This window comes from Lepidochelys kempii, chromosome 14, assembly GCF_965140285.1.
Source record: "Lepidochelys kempii isolate rLepKem1 chromosome 14, rLepKem1.hap1, whole genome shotgun sequence".
Lineage (NCBI taxonomy): Eukaryota > Metazoa > Chordata > Testudines > Cheloniidae > Lepidochelys > Lepidochelys kempii.
In genome coordinates this window covers 24,931,878-24,954,134 of record NC_136393.1, presented here as the reverse complement: position 1 = coordinate 24,954,134, position 22,257 = coordinate 24,931,878, and the positions used below count along the sequence as shown (strand labels likewise).

The 22,257-nt window shown below is 47.0% G+C and overlaps 1 protein-coding gene across 1 annotated transcript in view; it reads right to left on the bottom strand.

Annotated features, from left to right (window-relative positions):
- The window catches only part of SHISA6 (shisa family member 6), a 395,417-nt gene that overhangs the window by 299,953 nt on the left and 73,207 nt on the right, over positions 1 to 22,257 (bottom strand). Inside the window, exon 3 of the mRNA XM_073310637.2 lies at positions 17,284 to 17,379. Coding sequence (XP_073166738.1) covers positions 17,284 to 17,379 — 96 coding nt within the window. The remainder of the gene's footprint in view (positions 1 to 17,283; positions 17,380 to 22,257) is intronic.

Sequence of the window (22,257 nt, the reverse complement as noted above, 5' to 3'; positions counted from 1 at the left end):
CAGGTAAGGGATCAATGCAAGCAGAATAAACATACTTTGAACAAGGTGTGAGTAAAGCAACACCCTTCCTAGGGCTGGCTTTGCAGCCTCTGGTCAGTAGAAACCTTTAAGTAGAACACCAGTCATAGGATTGGGAAAGTCTTGTGCATCACAGTGATGTGAGGTTTGCATTGCGATGCAATGTGATGACACTGTATAGAAATTTTCCTACGTATTATATTTTGGGGGCCTCAAAAGGTAGTGTGTGGCCCACATGTGGCTTACAAAGAAGGGGGCTACCTGACAAAATAGGCTTGGCTATGGAATAACATGGGATAGGGAGCCGCCCAAGATAGAGCACTAGGGCTACCTCCAACGGAGGCCCAAAGAGGATCATTACATCACAACTTCAGGGAGGTCAGGAAGTCTGGGACTCAAGGCCTGCATTATTCCCTGTGGAGGGGTGAAATGAGTGGATAAATGCAGGATGAACACATTACCGTAGTCTGCTTTATTTACAGTGTATATAGTTATTGCAGCTTGGAACAGAGATGGTTCTTACAAAGAAAAGTCAGGGAGGGTTTAAGTTTATTTACTCAAAGATGCAGCAAATCTTTCTTGGGATAATTTATCTCTCCTCTCAGTCAGCACAAAACTCAGAAGGCTCAAAGGATCAATCCTGTAGGTACCCACTTCTCTTCAAATGTTCCTCCTTAGTCTACCTCCATCAGGTCTCTGGTCATCCGGCACAGGTCCTGCAGCAGGGTCATCTCCCCGCTGATCGCCAAGCCCTTCTGCATGGTGTTGCCATACAATCTGAACGGGAAGCCATTCAACAGCTCTGGAACCTTATATTACCGCTTTGCTATTTCAAAAGGATAAGACAGTAACTCAGATGTTGCTATTTAAATCCCTGTTTGGTTCAGAGGCACCATTATCTTACCCAATGTCACTCATCTTTCCCATGTCCTGATTCCTGGGTCCCCTGCTGGTGGTCCCAATACCTTGGCACTGACAGTGAGGATGCCCATACAGGGAGGCTTCTGGCCTGGAGAATTCCCTGATGAGATCTAAGGACCCATGCCCACAACTCATTTACACTGGTGGGGGTGGGAGTGTTACAGATGATGTCTCCCCCAACTTTTCGAGAGTGAAACACAAAGGGCTAGTCTACACATGGCATCACTCGAGTCCTTATGCTGATTAACTCCATGTGGGGACACTTATTCTGCAATAAGTGCATGGGTTAAGACAATCTGGACCACATCACTAAGATTCCAGAATAAGAGTGTTTATACATGGAGTTAATCTGAATGCCTAATCCAGAATAATTCCATGTATAGACCAACCCTTTGAAATCCTTGAGAGCAGGGTTGTGCTGCTTAGAGATGACCTGCAGTGGGGCAGGGAGCAGCCCTGATGTCATACTGACTACTAAGAATTTTTCAAAACTACATGTTCCAGTAACAAAATAAAGCATCAGCTCTAACTCCTGCCTAGTGCAGGTCCTGAGCACAAGCAACACAAGTGCCTTCCTCCCGGTGCAGTGCTTTGGTGTGGGCAGCGCCCCTGAGGCCTCTCTCCCTGCCAGCAGTAGAGCCAGAGAAGGTAGGAAGTTCTGAGTCCCACTCCACTCTCCAGACTGAGGAGGAAGGAAACTCATGGCCGAGTTGCTAATAGCCTGGAGACCGGCAGACTGTGAAGTAGCTTCTCACACTGTGCTATTTCTGTAGCCACCTCTGCATGGATCTGATAGAAAAGCCACGGCCAGGTAAGCATATATAACTCCTGGGTGGGTTTTTACCACCTAGAGCCACAGCCAGCCCTGCTGACTGAGAAACAGCCTGTGGGGATTCCCTGCGGGGCACCATTAACCTCACAGGCCTGGTCCCTTCTGATTTGTTCAAGTATCTGAAACAAAACTCTTCTGCAGGCATATCTCAGCTCCACAAGGACTGCTTCCCATAGGCAGGAGCTAGAAGCGTGTGACAGAACAAGGAGCAATGGTCTCAAGTTGCAGTGGGGGAGGTTTAGATTGGATATTAGGAAAAACTTTTTCACTAGGAGAGTGGTGAAGCACTGGAATGCTTAACCTAAGGAGGTGGTGGAATCTCCTTCGTTTGACGTTTTTAAGGTCAGGCTTGACAAAGCCCTGGCTGGGATGATTTAGTTGGGGATTGGTGCTGCTCTGGGCAGGGGCTTGGACTAGATGACCTCCTGAGGTCCCTTCCAACCCTGATATTCTAGGATTCTATGATAAGAGGGGTTTCAGCTGCAGTCTCTCTAGAGGGAGCACCTGCAAGCATCCATCCCCAGGGAAAGACGCTGACTCACTGTTTCTCCTTTGGGTCTTGTTGCCCCTTCCTTTTCACTCAGTCCCCAGCCCCCCACCCCACTCCACTCCACCCCACCCCTGCCTATTTCTATTGCTCTCTTCATCCTCATTCTCTTTTTACAATTGCCTCCTTCCTTCTCTTTCCTCTCCCTCTTTTTCATTTTCTACTTTTGAGGCTCTCTGTTGATTCTATTCCCATGTTTTTACTGCTTCCACCTGTCTTTATATATAGGTCCTTGTAACTCAGTCAGTCCTGAGTTCTAATCCTGTCTCAGGCCTGGGGCAGGCCATTTCCCCACTCCATCTCCATTTCCCCCTCTGGAAAATGAGGGTAACAGTATTCACACACCTGCTGGGAGGAGTTTTGGGAGAATAGCTATGATTGGGTAACACAGTGAATAAACTGATAAAGAATTATCAGTGTTATTGCCACTCTTGATTAAGCATCTTTTTCAGTAACTCAGTGTTAATATTTAAAGATGCTTCCATCTTATCTGCAAAAGAGAAAGAAGTCAGCAGCCCATCAGTATTTGTCTAGAGAAACCAGCAGCACCTCAGCTATTGCATTTCCCCTCCGTTATTCAGGTGAAAGCTCCATAGTGAGCATGAGGGTGAATGGCACGAGGGAGGTGAAGAGAGAGATCTCGCAGGGAACGCACGAGACATGCTCATTTTTTTCTAAAACCATAAAATGACCGAAGCTGAGGACACCCTATCCTGGTGGCTTCCCTTGCTCTGCTGGCTCTCACTGTCTGCACCCCTCACGCAGTGTCAGACACTGCATCCCAGCCACGCACAAGTGAAGAATTACAATGGACTGCCAGCTACTTGGGGATCCTGCAAAATAAGACAACAGGCTTGTTGCTCTTCGGAATGCTCCCCCTGTGGGCAGGAGATGAGGAAAGCATTGCTGGGGATCTGACACCATCACCCTGGAATAGGCAGCTCAGTCAATGGATGACATCAGAGCAGTCTCAGAGTGCAGCAGAAGCAGCCGCAGCCCCGCATGTACCTGGAGAGAGAGGAGCTACAGGGATTGTGGGAGAGATTCCTGGGGGGCAGGGAGAGAGGTATGATTATTTTGCACAGCCTTTTACTATCCCACACCAACAGACAAGCTGGAACTGATACTGCTTGGCTAGAGGTGTCACTCAGCTGTGCCTGGAGAGGGTGTATCAGCAAGCAGATATGGAGTCAATGGGCCATAAGCGGATTGTACATGACAAGATCTGTGTCAGGATGTGCCACTGGGCACAGATCTGCCCACCTACCAACTACGACCAAGTATCAGGGCCTCTGTTTGGCTTTGGGAAGAGCAGCACAATAGAACACAGATGTCCCACCTCCTTTACGGTGCTTCACCCCCGTGCAGGATGTGAGTAGGGAGTGGGGCCTCGCCTTTGCAGTGATTAAACTCTTGATAGGCAGAGCAGAGGAGATAGAGACTGTGCAGAGCATGAGGCCAGTATGAGTCTGCGTGGACGTGCCCTGTCAGGGTGCTGACGGAAGCTGGGCACAAAGCCTGCAGCCCATCCTCTTGCCGACTGCCCCACTGTTTATCACTTCCCTGCAGGGCTCAAGCGTGTCTGGAATTTGACTTGCAAAGTCACGGCAGAGTTATAAATCAGCAGTTCCAATCCCTGAGGCCCTCTCTTGGCACTCTGCAGGCTGAATGGGGAGTCACTGGGGTTAACTGTAGCCCAGTAACAGCTGAGAATCTGATAAACCCAGTAACAAGACTAAAACCGTCCCTTTGGGGCTGTGTTTTGCTTGTGTTCTCTTTCCGCCCCAGTGGGAAAGTCCAGAAGATACTGCCTGCTACTGAGAGGCAGAACACAACTGGCTGGGTCTCCAAAGCTGGGCAGGCCCACGTCTGCCTGCTGAGCTATGAACAGGCTTTAGAACCACTGTGATACATTCATGGACTTTAACGCACAGCAGAAGGATCTTGAATTCACCAACCCAACCACCGAGCCTTCTGCGCCTTCCCAGAGCTCAGACGTCAGTCCTGAGGGGTGGACTTGCTAGGAACTGGAAATGCCAAGAGCTGGACTCCCACCCCCACTCCCCAGCTTGCAGAGTGCCCACCTCCAGTCTGACACAGTAAGCAGCACTTTCAGTAAGGCAGAATTTCCCTGACTCCACTAGTAGATCAAATTCATGTTTTCTGCAGTGGAAGTGGCTGGGTGACATCACTCTCCCTTTACTTCCAACAAAGAGGTTGCCAGATGGGGCCAGATTGGGCCCATCTAGTTCAGTATCCTGTCCAGTACCAGCTGCCTCAGAGGAAGAAACCCTGCAGTGGGAAGTTATGGGATTACTTCTCCCCAGGTAAGTTCCCAAACAGTTAGAGGTTGGCTTATGCCTGAAGCAGGAAGGTTTCTATCCCTTCAAAAGCTCTAATTTTAATATTTCCTATGAACACTCTGGATAATCTTGCTACCCATATAAATGTCCGATCTGTTTTTAAATTCTACTAAATTTTGACCTCAGTTATTTCTTGTGGCAGAGAGTTCCACAGAATAATTTGTACATTGCATTGAAAAGTATTTCCTTTGCTCAATTTTAAATTTCCCAATTTTAATGTAATTGAATGTCCATTAGTTCCGGTGTCACAGGAGATAGTGAACAGGAATTGCTGGTCTAGCCTTTCTATCCCCTTCATTATTTTACAGACTTTGATCTTGTCCCTTCTTCTTTGTTTCCTCTGTGACGGGGCAAGGCCAGCTGGCTATGGAAAAGTAGTGCGAGATAGATATATTAGCTCCAGGCTAAACAAATCCCTGGTACCAGGTTAAGTGAAATGGAAGCTGCTCCAGGTCAATTAAGACACCTGGGGCCAATTAAGAACTTTCCAGAAGGCAGGGAGAAAGCTAGGTTGATTGGGACACCTGAAGCCAATCGGGGCTGGCTGAAACTAGTTAAAAGCCTCCCAGCCAGTCAGGTGGGTGTGCATGTCAGGAGCTGTGGGACGAAGTTGTGCTGTTAGAGAGGCTGAGTAGCACACACCATATCAGGCACAAGGAAGGAGGCCCTGAGGTAAGGGTGACGTGGAGCTTGAGGAAGTGAGGGCTGCTGTGGGGGAAGTAGCCCAGGGAATAGTACATGTTATGTTTCTAAAAGGTCAACTACCATAGCTGATACTATTAGGGTCCCTGGGCTGGAGCCCGGAGTGGAGGGTGGGCCTGGGCTCCCCTCCTCCCCCCCCCACCACCTTTGCCCCTTGATTAATCACTGAGACTGGGAGACAACAGAGACTGTGCAAGGAAGGATAACTTCTCCTCACCTCCCTTGCTGGCTTATGATGAAAATGGCTCAGTAGACTGTGACCCTTGTCTCTAGAGAGAGAAGGGTTACGTGGAGGGTCACAGTGAGCCTCTGAGGCTAGCGAAATCCACCAGGAAACGTGGGACCCATGGAGGCAAGGACAGAGCTTTGTCACACCTCTCTAAGGAGTTTTTTTCAATCTCACTTCATATGAAGTCCCTAATCCAGGCCCCTAATTATTCTCATCACCTGCTTCTGAACCCATTTCCATTTCTGCTCTTTTTGAGCTGGGGTGTCTAGAATTTAGCCAAATTTAGCCAGTATCCCAAAAGGTGACATGCCATTGATTTATAGCTTGTAAACTCTTAGTATCTCTGCTTTGTACAGCACAGAGCACATCTTCAATAAACAAGAATGACTAATAATAGTTTAAACTAAAATGTGCAGCTTTTGTAGACATGTGATGTTATAAGATTTACTCAAATATGTCCTTACAAAATTCAGATAAAACTACTGAAACAACTCATTTCCAAAGAGATGCTTCTGAGTTGTGTGCACAGAAATGGCCTCATTTAAAGTACAGATCTGCTTAGAAATGTGACTATGCAAAACTGAGACGTTCTTATTTAGCAGATCCGCTTGTTGTGTGTATGCAGAGTCCTCTCTGCTGACTTTACTGGCTAACCTTTTTAAAGTTTTTCGCTCCTCTTAGCCCCACAGAGCCAACCCAGCTTTGGGAGAGGGAGCTGGAGTCTATTCCGTCTCATGCATTCTCAGCAGTATTTGAACTAAATTTCCAATTGGAAAATCTTTATTATTATTTGTATTACAGTAGCATCTAGAGACCTCACTTAGGATCATGGCACTTTTTAATAGTGATGATGCACAGCCAGAGAACCCAATTTGACTCTCAGGTCCCATGTTCAATTTCAAGGCTGGTCATTAGATAAAACACCTTTTTACTTGTAAATTAAGCACTTTTATTACAGAGCCACTGAGACACAAGACCAGGGAATCCTACTATTTTACAGTCGCTGATCAGAGCAGGGACATACCTGAAGAAAGCAAAACCCATTGCATGTTCCACCAAGACAGAAGAGTAGGCAGGTCTGGGAGAATGGCCAGCTACTGAAATGCACAAATGCATTTTCAACACAGGTACCAGTCCCAGGCCAGCTGAACCCAATGTCAGAGGCTTTGGGATCAGGCCCATGGTTCGAATCCCAGTTGTGCTGCAGAATCTGGTTTCCTGCATATTTCAGGAATTACTGACAAGCCCCAGGTTCTTTCTATCCATACCTTTCATTGCACCCATCCCAATAATAGCCACGTGTCGTGTGCACAGTTACAAAGAGAACTGTTCCCATCTGAAAGCATCATACTCCATCTTTTGTGCGGCGTTTTAAGCGGGATGGGTCTCCATTGTCTGCCTCGAGCAGAAGTACTGCTGTCTGTTCTGCAGCTGTCAATATGGAGGGAAGGCCTGTGCAAAGTGACATATCTTCCATTGTGGCTGGATAGCAGCAAGATGCAAACTCAGCCTGATCTCGAGCAGCAGAGAACCCCCAGCACAGGGGGGCCTGCTTCGAAGGACGACCCTGATTCATCTCAGTTCTACTCTGAGAAGGTAACTACAGCATCTCTGAAGGCACCTACAAAACTGAGGCCCTGGTCTATTGGGGGCTTTAGAAATCAGCACCAAAGCATTGGCGTGGATATGGAAGGAGCTGGGGGCACGTGCAGTGTGCGGGTTGGTGGTATGCTGTGCTCCCAGCCATCTGTTGCACTCAGCAGGTGGAGTTGCTGGGGCTGCTGCATGTTGGACAATTGGTCCTCACAATCCCACCCTTGAAGGGAGCTGTCATGACAATGGCATGGATCACCATAGCTCACTCTGCTTGTGAGGTGAAGAGGTGGGGTCTCCTAGGCATCTCCTGCTATGGCTCCCTTGTGGGTGGTAGGAAGAGCCATGAGTCTAGTGGGCCCCTGGCCATGGGAAGCAGACTCCCACAGCAGAGGATGCTCTGCTTTTAACAATTCAAACACCAGCCATTAGAGAGCAACATAAATAACCGCCAGCAAAAGCCACCATGCATCGAATACTCCCCCAGTACTCAAGCACTCTGACAGACCCAGTAAGTGCTGTACGGCTCGTTCTGTGCCACAACACTCTGGCATTTCTACTGTCCTGGTCATTAACTGACTGGTCTCCGCGCCCTCTGCCTCTGCACTGTGCAAACAGCTGGCAGGGAAGGCTACTCAGCAGCAGCCCACTCCAAAGCGTTGGGAGAGAGACAGGAGCAACTTCCTGTTCCAGCACTCGTGGCAGAAGGAATGGGGCTGTGTACACTCAGCAGCAGTCTCCCTTCACCCTGCTGGCTTTACTCTCTGCAGCCCCACAACAACCCCTATTACAGGGGGCATCCATAGCTGAACTCCTTCCTGCTGAAAGAGGAACCTTGGGCAGCTGCTGCTCAAATTCCCACTGTTTTCATCTTCTTTGTTCCAGGCCTTGCAGTCAGTCAGGTCTACACTGCATATCCCAGAGGTGCCAGCCATAGCACGTAGCTGAAGGAGAACATTTGCTATCACCAAAAGGAATTTTTACCTAGTTTCACCTTCCTGGATGTAAAAGTAAAAGGCCAGGCTGGATTTTCACACTGCTCATTTACCTCACTGTTATGGAGCACGGGGTGCTCACACAGGATGCCCAGGAAGGTGCTAGAGGTGTCTAGACCAACAGACTGGAAGAACATCTATAGAGGATCTACACTGAAAAGCAGCCACATGCCCATCGTCCTTCCCCTTGCAGAGAACCCTGGATCTCTAACCCCAGGGGAGGTGACCATGGAGCTGGCTGAATGTACGAGTGCAGCCTGTTACCTTAGCTCCACCCCTGTTGGTGCAAGTACCCAGGTCAGAGTGCCTTCCAGCTTGGGCTCCCCTGGCTCCTATGGCAGCTGGCTCTGTGGACTTCCCACTCTCTGCAGTCAGACAGCACAAGGAAGCAGCCACTCAAGGACTCGCCCCACCAGAAGCAAGCTGAAAAATTCGCTCTTGGTTCTCCTGGGAAACAAATTCAGAATTTTTTCTCCCACAATTTTGATTTTTGTCCTGATTCAAGAGGATTTTTTGCCCCCCAAATTTGAGATTTCCATGAGAGGGAAATTCCATTCTCCAGCCTGCTCTCGTTGGCACCATCGTTAGCACCTATCACCCCTCCCCAGGACACTAACAGTTCCTCCTTCTCTCAGTATCCCCTCTTCAGCACTTTCCTATCGAACCAAATCAAACCCCTCCCACTATCGCTCCCCAGGGGCCTGGAGCAGTACTGAGGAGCCTGCAGGTGAACCAGAAAGGTGACGGCTCTGCAGAGAGATCAGTTCAGAAAAACAGGCTGGGCTGGAAGTTCCTGCAAATTACCCAGCTTCTCCACCCCAGCTTCTCCACCCCACACCCTGTAGGACCCAGGGGGCTCAGCCTGCACAGGGTGTCTATCAGAGGCAGGCTGAGGAGGAGGAGCAGCAGCGAGGTCTGTGAGCAGAAGGTCCTGCAGCAGAGAAGTCAGCAGACCTCTACAGCCCTCCCTCTCTCCCCACCAACATCTGGCCACTTACTTACTAGTGGTGCCTTCAGGGAATCTGATAGCCTCTCCCCAACTCCCATCTCCTGAGTGACTCCTGCACTGGAAATGGAGAGGGGCTGCAGGTGGCAGATATCCTCTGTCTTTGGGGCTGTGCCTGGTAGGGCTGCTGCCCTTCCTGCCTCCAAGCCCTGAAGGCATCCTCGGGGCCCAGGGAGTGGCTTGATCCACTTTCCCGCCGGACAGTGCCACTCCACCAGCCCACATTAAAACCAAGGGTGATCAGCCCCGCATAAGGTCTAGCTTCAGAGCTAGGGTTACAGATTGTCCCATTCATAGCAGAGACCTCCCTCAACCTCCTATGTTGCTGTCTGTTAAAACAGCCGTTCATCTGATAGCCATGTAAGGTTGTCTTGGGAGGAAGGGAAGGTAATACCAGTTCCCCACATGGGTGCTTGCACATACACCGGCACACACACACAACTGCACACACACAGGTGCTCACACACTCAGACACGTGTGTGCTTCATTCCAAAAACGCCTACTCAGAATCCTAGAAGATTGGCCAAATTGGAGGATTGGGCCAAAAGAAATCTGATGAGGTTCAATAAGGATAAGTGCAGGGTCCTGCACTTGGGATGGAAGAACCCAATGCACAGCTACAGACTAGGGACCGAATGGCTAGGCAGCAGTTCTGCGGAAAAGGACCTAGGGGTGACAGTGGACGAGAAGCTGGATATGAGTCAGCAGTGTGCCCTTGTTGCCAAGAAGGCCAATGGCATTTTGGGATGTATAAGTAGGGGCATAGCGAGCAGATCGAGGGACGTGATCGTTCCCCTCTATTCGACATTGGTGAGGCCTCATCTGGAGTACTGTGTCCAGTTTTGGGCCCCACACTACAAGAAGGATGTGGATAAATTGGAGAGAGTCCAGCGAAGGGCAACAAAAATGATTAGGGGACTGGAACACATGACTTATGAGGAGAGGCTGAGGGAGCTGGGATTGTTTAGCCTGCAGAAGAGAAGAATGAGGGGGGATTTGATAGCTGCTTTCAACTACCTGAAAGGGGGTTCCAAAGAGGATGGCTCTAGACTGTTCTCAATGGTAGCAGATGACAGAACGAGGAGTAATGGTCTCAAGTTGCAGTGGGGGAGGTTTAGATTGGATATTAGGAAAAACTTTTTCACTAAGAGGGTGGTGAAACACTGGAATGCGTTACCTAGGGAGGTGGTAGAATCTCCTTCCTTAGAGGTTTTTAAGGTCAGGCTTGACAAAGCCCTGGCTGGGATGATTTAACTGGGAATTGGTCCTGCTTTGAGCAGGGGGTTGGACTAGATGACCTTCTGGGGTCCCTTCCAACCCTGATATTCTATGATTCTATGATTCTAAGATTAGGGCTCGAAGAAACCTCAGGAGGTCATCTAGTCCAACCCCCTGCTCAAAGCAGGACCAACCCCAACTAAATCAAGTGCTAAACTGCGTTGGACCTAAATCTGTTTTGGTGACATCCACACGATACCTGGTGCAGCGGGGTGGTGCAATGGCTTTACCAGCACTCGTCAGGGATAAGCTGCAGAACTCACCCATGGGTAATGCACCCGTCCCAAACAGGAACTGGAAAAGCTCCATGCCACACGGCCATGTACGGATATGTGCAAACCCAGTGTGTGACTCGCAGTTTGTACTTGGAGCTACAGTCGGCAGCTCCAGCACAAGAGCAGGTTGTTAACTGTTGCTTGGCTGAGGAAAAAGCGATGAGCCAGTTTGTGCAGTTGTCCCCCAGTCCCTGTTGCTGATCCCCCAAATCCCATCTGTGTCCGGAGGGGCACCCTTTGCTCATAATTAGGCCTAGCTAGGGGGCAGCCAACAGGGCATGGTGAAGGGCTCCTTGAAGGCTGTGTCTCATCACATGCATCACCAGTGCCGCCTGAGGATGACATTTTCCCTTGTTACAGGGAGCAGACTCTGGTCAGTGACTGAGGGCACACGGCTCTATGTATGTTTCACTGGGTCCTGCTTCGCCCCATGCGCCCCACTGCCTATTGTTCCTGGTTACCACCACTGCTCATTTCTCTGTTGTTTATTCAGTGAAGTCAGAGAGGGTCTCCTCAGGCTTTACAAACCCCTTTGCCCCTCTGCCCATCACTTGCTGAGGTGGGAAGCATCAGTTTGGAAGGCCAGGGTCTTTTGAAATCTATCTAGACGGTGGCTAGGGACACATTTTGTTATGTAATTGGGAAGCACCCCTCCTGGGTAACCCAGGGGAGAAGATCAGGATACCTGAAACCAGCCTATTTTGCTGCCAAAGCCCCTGGCCAAAGGCTGTTCCATATGGATATATTTCCTTACTTACACATTCACCTCCTTCAGTGCCTACAGCGATCTGCTGGCAACGGCAGGCTGCACCGATGCTTCAGGCAGTCTTGTGGTGTCAATGCCAGCTCCTGACCTGTGACTGCCTCTGAGACAGACATTCCCCTCCGGCTCGCCTCCCACCGGGCCATTCACAGGGCTAAAGCGGAGACGCTGTCCAGACTTTGCTGATAAATAGTTTGTCACGTCTGAAGTTGGTTAAATAATTCAGGGAGTGTGTTGAAATGCCCTGTTGTATACATGAAATCTTTCTACGACACTGTGGAGGGGTTTCAACATCCTAATGAGCCCATTTCGAAGTCAATACAATTAGTGGCAGCTACGCAATGGTTCAAATTAATCTGGAATCAAAATGCAAGCGATCTTCAGTGCTCAAACGGCAAGATCCCATCAAAGTGATTAGTTATTATCCAGGATGGAAATAAAATGATTCATTGGGATGCAGCTGGCTGCTGTTTGACATCCCACCATTGATTTGATCTAACAAGTGTTTAATGAGCACAGGGACTTGACATACCTAAACTGCAATTTTTTGCATAACCTATTCATAGTGCATTCTGGATGTTTTCATGGAAAACTGACCTTTCCAGAGTCATCCTCAGTCACATTTAACTGGCAGCATATGAGTTATTTGCCTCCCTGTTTGAGGAGTCTCAGGCATGCTGCACACACAGATTACTTATGAAACGATAGAATAGGAGGGTCGGTAACCTCCAGCTCAGAGGTGTTCAGTTTGATGTTTTGTATCCATGTTGTGCTGAGGCTGGGGGTGCCAAAGGTAAGCCCTGGAGCACGTTGGAGCAAAATACCTTTCCACTGATGGAAGGGATTTATTTTGATTGCAGATACAGAGTACAGAAATGGCCAGCGGTCAGTTCAGAAATTACCAGCTAAAGGAATAAATCAATAGTCTTGGGTGTGAGACAAGAAGTCCTCAGTCCAGTGGGCCACCAGCCAGAACCACAGGGGGAACCCACAACAATGGACCACCAGCCAGAACCACAGGGGGAACCCTCAACAAGGGGCCACCAGCCAGAACCACAGTGAGAATAGGAAACAGAGGCCACTGACCAGTACTACAGGGGGAATCTGAGATAGAGGCCACCTGCCAGTACAACAGGGACCGTCTGGGATAAAGACAACCATCTGGTACCACCGCGCAAATGTGGGATAGAGCCAACCATCTGGTACCACCGGGCAAATGTGGGATAGAGGCAACCAGCCGGTACCACAGGGCAAATGTGGGATATAGGGCTACCAGCCGGTACCACTGGGTGCATGCAGGTAACAGCAGAGTATTGTTTGGTATGCCATATTGAGACCTGAAGCATAGTAAGGTGCTCAGATACCATACTGACCTTGTCTGCACCAGTACTCTTCAAATATTCCACCATTGCACAGCCACTGGTGCGGCACCACGTGAACTATTGCAGGCAGGCTGCCAGGAGTTTTACAATCACGTCATCCAGACCAGCGCTGCGTAGGTTCATGGGGTTATGCATTAGCACTCCCATCCATTGCCTCTGGTGCGGAGCTGGCCCTGGTGCCAGTGTGAAGGTGGAAGACTTGCAGAAAAATGGCTTGCATAGACTCAGCCAGTGTTGAGCTACAAAGCTTGTAACATTAGTGATCTACAACCACCCCAAACCAGAGCAAAATGTTTCGCACAGTGATTTCTGGAAGAGCCCACTTTTGTAGGATCTGTAAGAGGAGTTAGAGATGTCTGCAGAATTACTGGAAATAGCCTGGGGCAGAGTTTTTGTGTGGGGACAGCTGAGTCATCCAGGTTTGTAAAATACATGTCTGGGTGTGATTTTCTGATTTTGTACCAGACGTGTCCCATTGAGGGTCTGGCTTGAACTGACAAGATCAAAGAAAACTCCAGTAAAAGTACACTTCTACCCTAAAAAGTGACTCTGTAATAATGTCATTGTAGGACTCCATATCCATTGTGTCTCATTGCTCCCAGATCTGTTGTGATTAGTTTAACTGTATCAGCCCCACAAACTCATTCTGGGATCTGAGAGGCAAGCTGGGTTCTTTATTTCTCATCATCCCTAGTAACAGATGTTCTGGAGGTCAAATTTCATCAGCTATCCCTGTGATGTCCTAGTGTCTTCAGATGATGTAACCAGTGACACCTGCACAAACCCACTTAAAACTACACAGGTACACAGGTTCCAAAGGGGACAAAGGTATTGCTCTGGTGTAAACTGAGGTTATAATTTGGGGTGCAGAATCTTTATTGTAGGCAATGAGGGTGAGATGAGAAAAGCCTGTCTGACTCAGAGCCCAGGCTAAGTTTGTGGGGCTGGGAGTTGGCAATAATACGCTTTTACCTGCAAACTGAGAATATCTGATTTGGCATCATTAAGAATCAGTGAATATTGGAACCCACATTGCCAGGTTTGCAGGGCTACTTTTCAGGGTGTGAAACGTTTGCAGGGCTACTTCTCTAAGGTTATCAGTCCATACTTTGTCTACCCATGGTTCAACACATCCGGTAAAGCAAAGACCTGCCATACCTCAGCAGAGCAGGATGAATGGAATCTGTCCTGGGAATTGGGATATCCTCAAGCAGCTATTATCTGGTACAATCAAAACCACAGAGCTCACAATTCAAGAGAGAAAATGTAAGTAAAAGAACATTTGTATAATACATTAGTTGAGATCTTATAAGTTCTAGTACTCAGTGACCCTTTCTTTGTTTCATTGGGTAGTTGACAGATTGAGGAGGGAGATCAAAGAAGAGACTATACCTCACCAACACAAAGTTCTATGGTTTGAAAACTTTGGATGTGTCCCCCGATCTTTTGCACTTGACTGAGAGTAGAGGCCTTTCTCCTGGTTTGGAGAATACATTGTATAGTGATTTTATAGACTTTAGTGACAAGCAGTGATGCATCACCCAGTGGAGTGTCATACAAGAATCATAAATCACAATCTCCCAGGAACTTGTGAATGTCAGGCACTTGAATTCACTGATGTGGTATCCATGGTGCTCTGCCATGTCTCACATCCCCATCTCCTTCCCAAAATAGCCTAATTCTAAAATATTATTCAGCTCTTGGAGTGCTGCCATAGCACAGGAGACAGTTGAGAAAACATAGAAAATGTGTCTTCTAGTACAAAGAAATATTAAGATGCACTTTCTGAGGCTCCGTTCAAACCAGAGACAGAAGCTACTTTCATGATACCATAATAAATGGGGCAGGACAAAGCTGTCGGGTTAATAGAGGGTGAGGTAGTGCAGTCACCTCACACACTGGAAGTCACCCATGATGAAGCCTCAACATGAAGCTGTATTTCTACAAAGAAGAATTGTATTGGACCCTTTCAAATTTGGAAGCAAATCTCTCAAAGCTACACTATGCTTGCTGGGACATAGTCTCTTTTGCCTACAAGTACAATTATTCTGACAATTAGAGCCAACAGGAAATTTTCAAACAAGAGTGCAATAGACATGCCGGGAAGGATTTTCAAAAGCTCCTAAGTGACTTGAGCACAAGTACCACTGAAAATGCTCCTAAGTCACACCTACCTGTTGCATCCAAAAAATCCTGTATTCAGAGCACAGACAGACAGTTATGGCTGCAAATAGATAATGTCACACACAGACATTTATGTGCCCACTTATTGATTTATACAAGCAAATATGGCAGTTTGCATGTGCAATCAGTACATTCACTTTTCAGACACATCAGTGTTGTGTAAACTTAAAAAATTTGCCCTTAAAAGTTAACCACACTGAAATACCATTTAAATGTGATATAAACCTGTAGACAGTTTAAAATGAATTCCAAAGGCCAAGGCAAACCGATAGAGAACACTGAAATGATTGACTTCATACACAACTAAGGCAGGCAATTTTCTTCAAGCAACAAAAGTCACTTGTCCACTTTGAAAAGTATGTTTCTATCTTCACGACTATCAGTTATAGTTTACATATAGATTATCTATTCTCCCATCTTCTTATTGATGGGGAATGTATTGTGTGGAACTCGCAGGAAAGCCAACAGCAGATGTGTATAAATCATCTATCTGCACATCTAAGGAAGAATAGACCCCCCTGAGCCTCTTCAGTTAAGGAAGGAAGGTAGATTTTATTTTAAACATAGAAGTAACTGAACAATATTGTACAGTAAATTGATTAAAGATCAACTAAAATATCTGAGAGGGAGGAGCATGTTGCCAGGCCCTGCCCAGGGGATTCCAGCAGTTAGTCCCATGTGCTCTGGACACACCACTCCGTGCTCTGCACCCCAGCCTGGGTGCACTCCCCATGCTCATCATCTCAGCTTAAACACGTATCCCATCATGCTCAGTGTGAGCTCAGGCCCTGCTGGATATGAAATAACAATAAACCCCCATTTCTGAGGGAGGCCTCATGTGTCCCACCATCCACATGTCCTTCCTTGCCCCTTTTTAGCCCCCTGCCCCCTGGAAGGTTAGTGGTGTGTCCCTCTGCTTCCTCCTCGCCAGTGCTCTGCCCAGGATGGAAGTGCATTACATGTCCCATGGGTGCTGCCTCAGCCTCAATAAACTTTATTTAAATACACACAGACATACACAGACAATATACAGATATTTGTTTCTTCTCTGAAAGTTCTACAGGACTGACACCGCTTTGGATGACACTCATGGAGAATTTTAAAAAGTGCAGCAAATGTATGAAAAATAAAACTCTTTTAATGGTGGTCATCCACCGAAACAACAATGGATGCATGTTCAACCAGGCGGGCACATGGACACAGCTCCACACATAGTACATTGGCTCTGTATAAGCATCTCCACATACATTGTGTCTATATAAATGTACAACAGTCTCATAAGACAGCAAGGAACAAAATCAGATTAGTATGGACGTGGCACACCCTTGCTCTCCCAGCTATATGATCCACTGTCCATGTACTAATGTGACTTTGCTAGAATATGGAATGTAAACACAAAACTGGTTCAAACAGACATTTGCACCATCTACTATAGAAACCCCCCACATATGCAACAATGTTATAAAAGGAAAAGTCATCTAGGGGTTCTGGTGACAAGTTACTCAACACCAGCTCCTGCAGATTTGTTATCACCATAACTCCTAAACAGGATTATATGTTTGCTTATCTAATATAGCTACAGCTATCTTTCAACATAGATTGTATGTACAGTACATATACACAGAACATACACAACACACAATATGTATATTTAGGTGTTTTCATGTTTGTACAGTATATCACAGATTATGTGAACACAAAATATATGTACGTGGACCTGTGAGAAATCATTTTATAAAATATTTGTAATACCAAACCAAAAAAACCAACAACAACAAAAACAAATCCCCAAACCTGGAAATCAGTTGAATAAACAAAAATCCCCATTCTTGAAATGGGGCCACCTACCCCCTTGGGTGGCATTACAGACCTTTCTGTTCCCAAGATAAAAGCAGCAGCAAGAGGGTCAGTTTGCATCTATGCTCCCAGAAAACACAAAGCAATACAAGTTGTCAGATTGCAAACTCAGAGTGGTGTCTGTATTCCCTAATTCTGCACTCTCCCTCTCTCCCTCACTACGGTGTAAGAGACTCTGCCAGCGGCACAATATTTAACCTGCAACAAGATGTACTAGAATAAATCTACTGACTGCAGTCCAGAACTGTTGTCTCCTATCACTTAGAACCCAGCTTCTGAATTATAGCTTTTTATTTAAAACAATCTTTTTATTTAACAAAAAATTGTTTCCACTGTACCCTTCACGTGTCCTCTTCCTAACGTGACAAACCCGGAGGAGATGAAATTGTGGAGATCTGGCCCTCCACTTCGATAAATATCCTTCCCATAGTGACCTGCCAAGGCAAATGACAACAAGCAAGGCATTACTCAACATATCCATTACACTATGCATCCACATTAGCCCCAAGTCAATGAGAGCCAAAGCCCCGTCATATAGTGAGACAATAAAAAGCAAGCGAGGACGTGAGAGGCATAGAGAGTTCAGAGAGCAGGAATATCTAAACACAACACAAATAGAGTGTGAATTGCAGAGGAGCTGCCAGGGGTTACAAACACTTAACTGATACCAAAATAGGTTCAAATACCAAAACCATGGACTCAAACACCCCACACTTTAGGAATTAGGCCCATCTTTAGATGAAAGATTCAGCAGCATTGGGACGAGTATCCCAAAGTGAGCAAAACTATCCAGACCTTTGAGACTGAGAAACTGGGCTGGAAATCTTGTGAGAAACAGCTCTGATTCTTCCCGATGCCATCTAGGCTGGGGGAACCCTAAATACACCATTCCTGATGTGTATCAGTGCTTCTGCTTCTGGTCTCAAATATTTTGAGCTTCCAGGCTTGTCTCACTGAAAAGTGACATTGGTATAGCTATGTCTCTCCAGGATGTGAAATATCCAGCCTGACCTAACCCCTGGTGTAGACAGTGTTAGGTCAATGGTAAAATTCTTCCACCAACCTAGTTACTGCCTTTCAGGGAGGTGGCTTATCTACAGTGATGGGGGAATGCCTCCCGACACTGCAGTAAGTATCTGCACTGAAGTGCTAAAGCAACTGCAGCTGTGCCATTGTAGTGTTTTAAGAGTAGACATAGCCTCAGAATTACTCTGAGTTTAGTTAGAGTTCATGAGGAAACTGTAGATGTCTCCCTATGCTATCCAAATGGGTTTCCCTGTCCCTATTAGAGATGTGGCTGGAGAACCTGCTTCTTAGCTTTGACTTGTTCTAGCTGAGACAATGACATTGGACATTGGAGGAGGGGGTCCCCAGACTCCTTCTTACTGCTTTTGCTGGCTGAAAAGCACTTCCTTGGTGCTGCCACCCAGTTGTGACAGTTAACACACAGGAAAAAGCACACCCCTGACATTGGCTGCCTCTTTAATACCCAGAGATTCTGCCTGTGCCTCCCCGAGACTATGTGTCACTCTGACACAAGAGCAAAATCAGCTGCTTGTGAACGCCTCCCTTTTCCATGTTTTTAATTCTTCTGTTCCTCTTCTTGAACAGAGTCGCAAATGAGACTGGAGCCAGTGGGAGGAGAGGGAAGCATGGTTCAGCGGGGCACAGCAGTTTTCTTTTTTGTCTGCATTTTCGTGATGCCTTGGAGTCTAGCTACAACAATGACTGACACGCTATCCGTGCCTAAGACAGGCAGATATTTTTTTCATGTAAATAGGGATAAAAAAGAAATATGCACATATGCTATTACATCTAACTGATGGCTGTGATTTATACATCGCCTCTGAGCAACTGCTTGAGTCAGAGATCAGGCAGTGAAAGAGTATGAAATAGTACAGACTGACTGGAAGATTAAAAGATTGTTTGCTAGTTTGTTCTCTAACCCTTGCCACCCCCTCTTTGGTGCAACATACGAGTTAAACTGAGAGTTTCCCATGATAACAAAACAACATCATTTGAACAGAAATCATGTTTCCTCAAGAGCAGCCTGTCTCAGGACAGTTCAAATGCCAGTAGTTATTTCTTTTTACAGATACATTACGGGATGATGTGTCTATTTTATGTATTCCTTTATTCCCACTCACTTCTTGTCATTTCTCATGGCCTCCCAATGTAAAATTACTGATATATGAGCTCTCACTTTCAAAAGTGCCTAGAGGAGAGCTAGCGGGACAATCATAGCAGCTATTATTCACACAGACATTTTTATAATCACCACTTGATTGGAATGGTTCACACTGAAACTGAATGCCATTCCCAGTCCATCCCTTCTCTGCAGGCCCAAGAGCTCAAGGAAGTACAGATGTGGTGTGTAGAGAAAGCAGAGGTATGTGAAATACTCAGGGAAATGAAAAACCAGGCAAAATCCTGGCTTATTTCACATTTTGTGACCTACTCACAAATAGCTTCTTTTCTGAAAAAAAAAATTTTTGTTTACAGACATGTATTTTTCCAAATGCAAAGGGGCCAGTTTTGAAAAAACCTGATTTTGTGTCTCACCATTGCAGGAATTATCCAATGACTGGAAATACAAAAGTAGCCATTCCATTGATGTGCTAGGCACAGCAAGAGGGCAGAAATGTTCATGCCAAATACTTCAAGAAGATGCTGGATTTTTCCCAGCTCTCCCGGTCACCCAGCAGGTTTCATAGTGTGTGGTACCACTCTCATCAGCTGGCATCAGAAGGGGTTGGAAATATGGAGAAGCACTGCCTGGAATCATCACCCCCAGAATTAAGACTTCATCTTTGCCAGAGCCATGATATTCTCAAACCAAAATGCAATTCCGAGATTCTCCTATGGTTTTGCCGCCATGAACAGGCAATTACTGGGTAAGACTCCTCCAGGAATGTTTGCGACGTGTCTGTCTGCACAGCTCCAGTGGTCTGGAGTGACAGAGTAAGGTGGGTTTTTTAATTGTGTTAAGGAATCTTGATTGGAAAATAAAGAGGTCTGGTGTTTTTTTTAAGCACAGGCTGACCCTGGGACTTCTTGCCCTTTTCTCTGTAAATTTTATGATTTCTGCAATTTCTCCCCTGTCAAAGCCAAGACGTTCCTCATCTTTGGCTTTAACAATCAGACAGCCTGCCCTCCCTGCCTACAGTGACCAGATAGCAAGTGTAAAAAATTCGGACGGGGGTGGGGGGTAATAGGTGCCTATATAAGAAAAAGCCCCCAAAATCAGGACTGTCCCTATAACATCAGGATATCTGGTCGCCCTATCCCTGCCTACTGTTGGTGTCTGTCCCTTTTCTTTCACTTTTCATATATTCTGCTATAAGCTGTAGGTCTAAGGCAGCCTTTCTCAAATGCGGCAACCAGGGGATTTTTCTGCAGTGCCCAGGAGCTCCAGGGGCAGACCTCAGCACCCCCCACATGTCTTCAACCACAGGACTCTGGGGTCAGGCTTCAGATCCTCCATCCCTCCCTTTTTCAGCCACGGGACTCTGGGGGTGGGCTTCAGGAGGGCTGACCTTTCCAGATGCTGTGGTCAAGAGGCAAGAAGCGGGATGAGCCTGGGGTGTGAGGCTGCCTGGGTCACTGGCAGGGATTAGCAGGGCCTGGGTGGAGCTGGGGAGCCCAGTGCTGTGGGGGGAGGTCCTGGGGATGGGGGGAGGCAGCGGGGGCCAGGGGCCCCAATTACAACTGTACATTATTTTTATTATTGAGTCTTACATAAATAAATTACAATGATTTGGACATCTCTATGTGCACATTTGTTTGTTTTTCCTAAAATTAATTAAGTATTTTAGGAAAATTTGTCAGAGCAGCCACCAGCAAGAGTTGCTGGCCATACACTGTGGCCACCAAAAAATTGGTTGTGAGAATCCCTGGTCTAAGGAGTTCTTAGGTTTTTGAGCCTTGAGCCATGGTGTCTCCTGGGTTCATATCCCAGCTGTCCTGTGTGTGGTCACTTCCTGTTCCCGCTGCTGGGAAGGAGTGAATCTTTGCTTGTCAAACTGCCCTCCCCTCCAGCTCCCCACTCATCAGCCTGCCCATGCGTGGGCATCTGACCCGCCCAAAAGAGGGCAGAGCATAGGCCTGACACAACTACCCCGCCCCCATCCCCTCTGACCAGAATAGAGTGAGCCTGTCCCTTTACCTTGGTCTGTCCTCTCTCTGTTGTCTGTCTGTTTTTCTTTGGTTGGCTGGGGACATTCTTTTAACAAAATCACAGCTTCGCAGGTAAGCTGAGCACTAGAGCTGGGCAATAACTGGTTGTTCAGCTCACTGGCATTTCCAAAAGAAATGGGAAACATATTTGGTTTGAGTTGAACCAAATCCAGCGCTAGACCATAAATGACCATTGTGATCGGCCATTTTGACCTCCTGCGTAACACCGGCCAGGGACTTAACCAGGGACTCCTGCATCAAGCTCAGTCACTACTAGAGTATCTCTTTGAAAAAGACTTCTAATCTTCACTGAAGTTTTTGGGTGCCTTGTTTGCCAGGTACTGTGTAGGGTTCCTCCAGTCTGAGGTTCCTTGGGATGCTCACAGGACATTTTCCCTTTTCATCTCCACCCCAAGAAAATCAATTAATTTAAACCATTGTATCCTACAGCAAGTGTCCACACAGAAAGCCACCTCCTTTGTTGTCCCCCCTGTCCCCAAGCAGTGGGTGGTGCATTCCAGTGGACAGGGTAGTTCAGTAGGACTCATGAAGACACAGGTTCTATTCCTGACTCTGCAGCTGGGTGACCTGGGGCAAGTCACCTCGCCTCACTGTGCCTCAGTCTCCCCATCTTAAAAATGGGTTACCACACTTGTGAAGCACTCTGGGGTCTGTGCTGAAGAAGAGCTATGTTTTATTATTATTAAATCAGCACATTTTTCTTCCACCCTCAAAGCAGTCACCCACATATCTTGATCTCCTTACAGGGAGTACAGTACTTTGTTACACAGTACTCCTCTAGCCAGGCTGAGTCTTTAAGGTCTAGTTCTTTCATTCCATATAAAATCGAACAATGCTGCTTTTGATTACCACGTTCGACTCTCCATCAAATACTCTCTCTCCATCGCGTACACACACACACACACACACACACACGCACGCTTGGGAAGGCCAGTGTGTGGCACTGGAGAGAGACAGGGGGATTAACCCTTATGTGGGTTCCAAAGAGGATGGCTCTAGACTGTTCTCAATGGTAGCAGATGACAGAACGAGGAGTAATGGTCTCAAGTTGCAGTGGGGGAGGTTTAGATTGGATATTAGGAAAAACTTTTTCACTAAGAGGGTGGTGAAACACT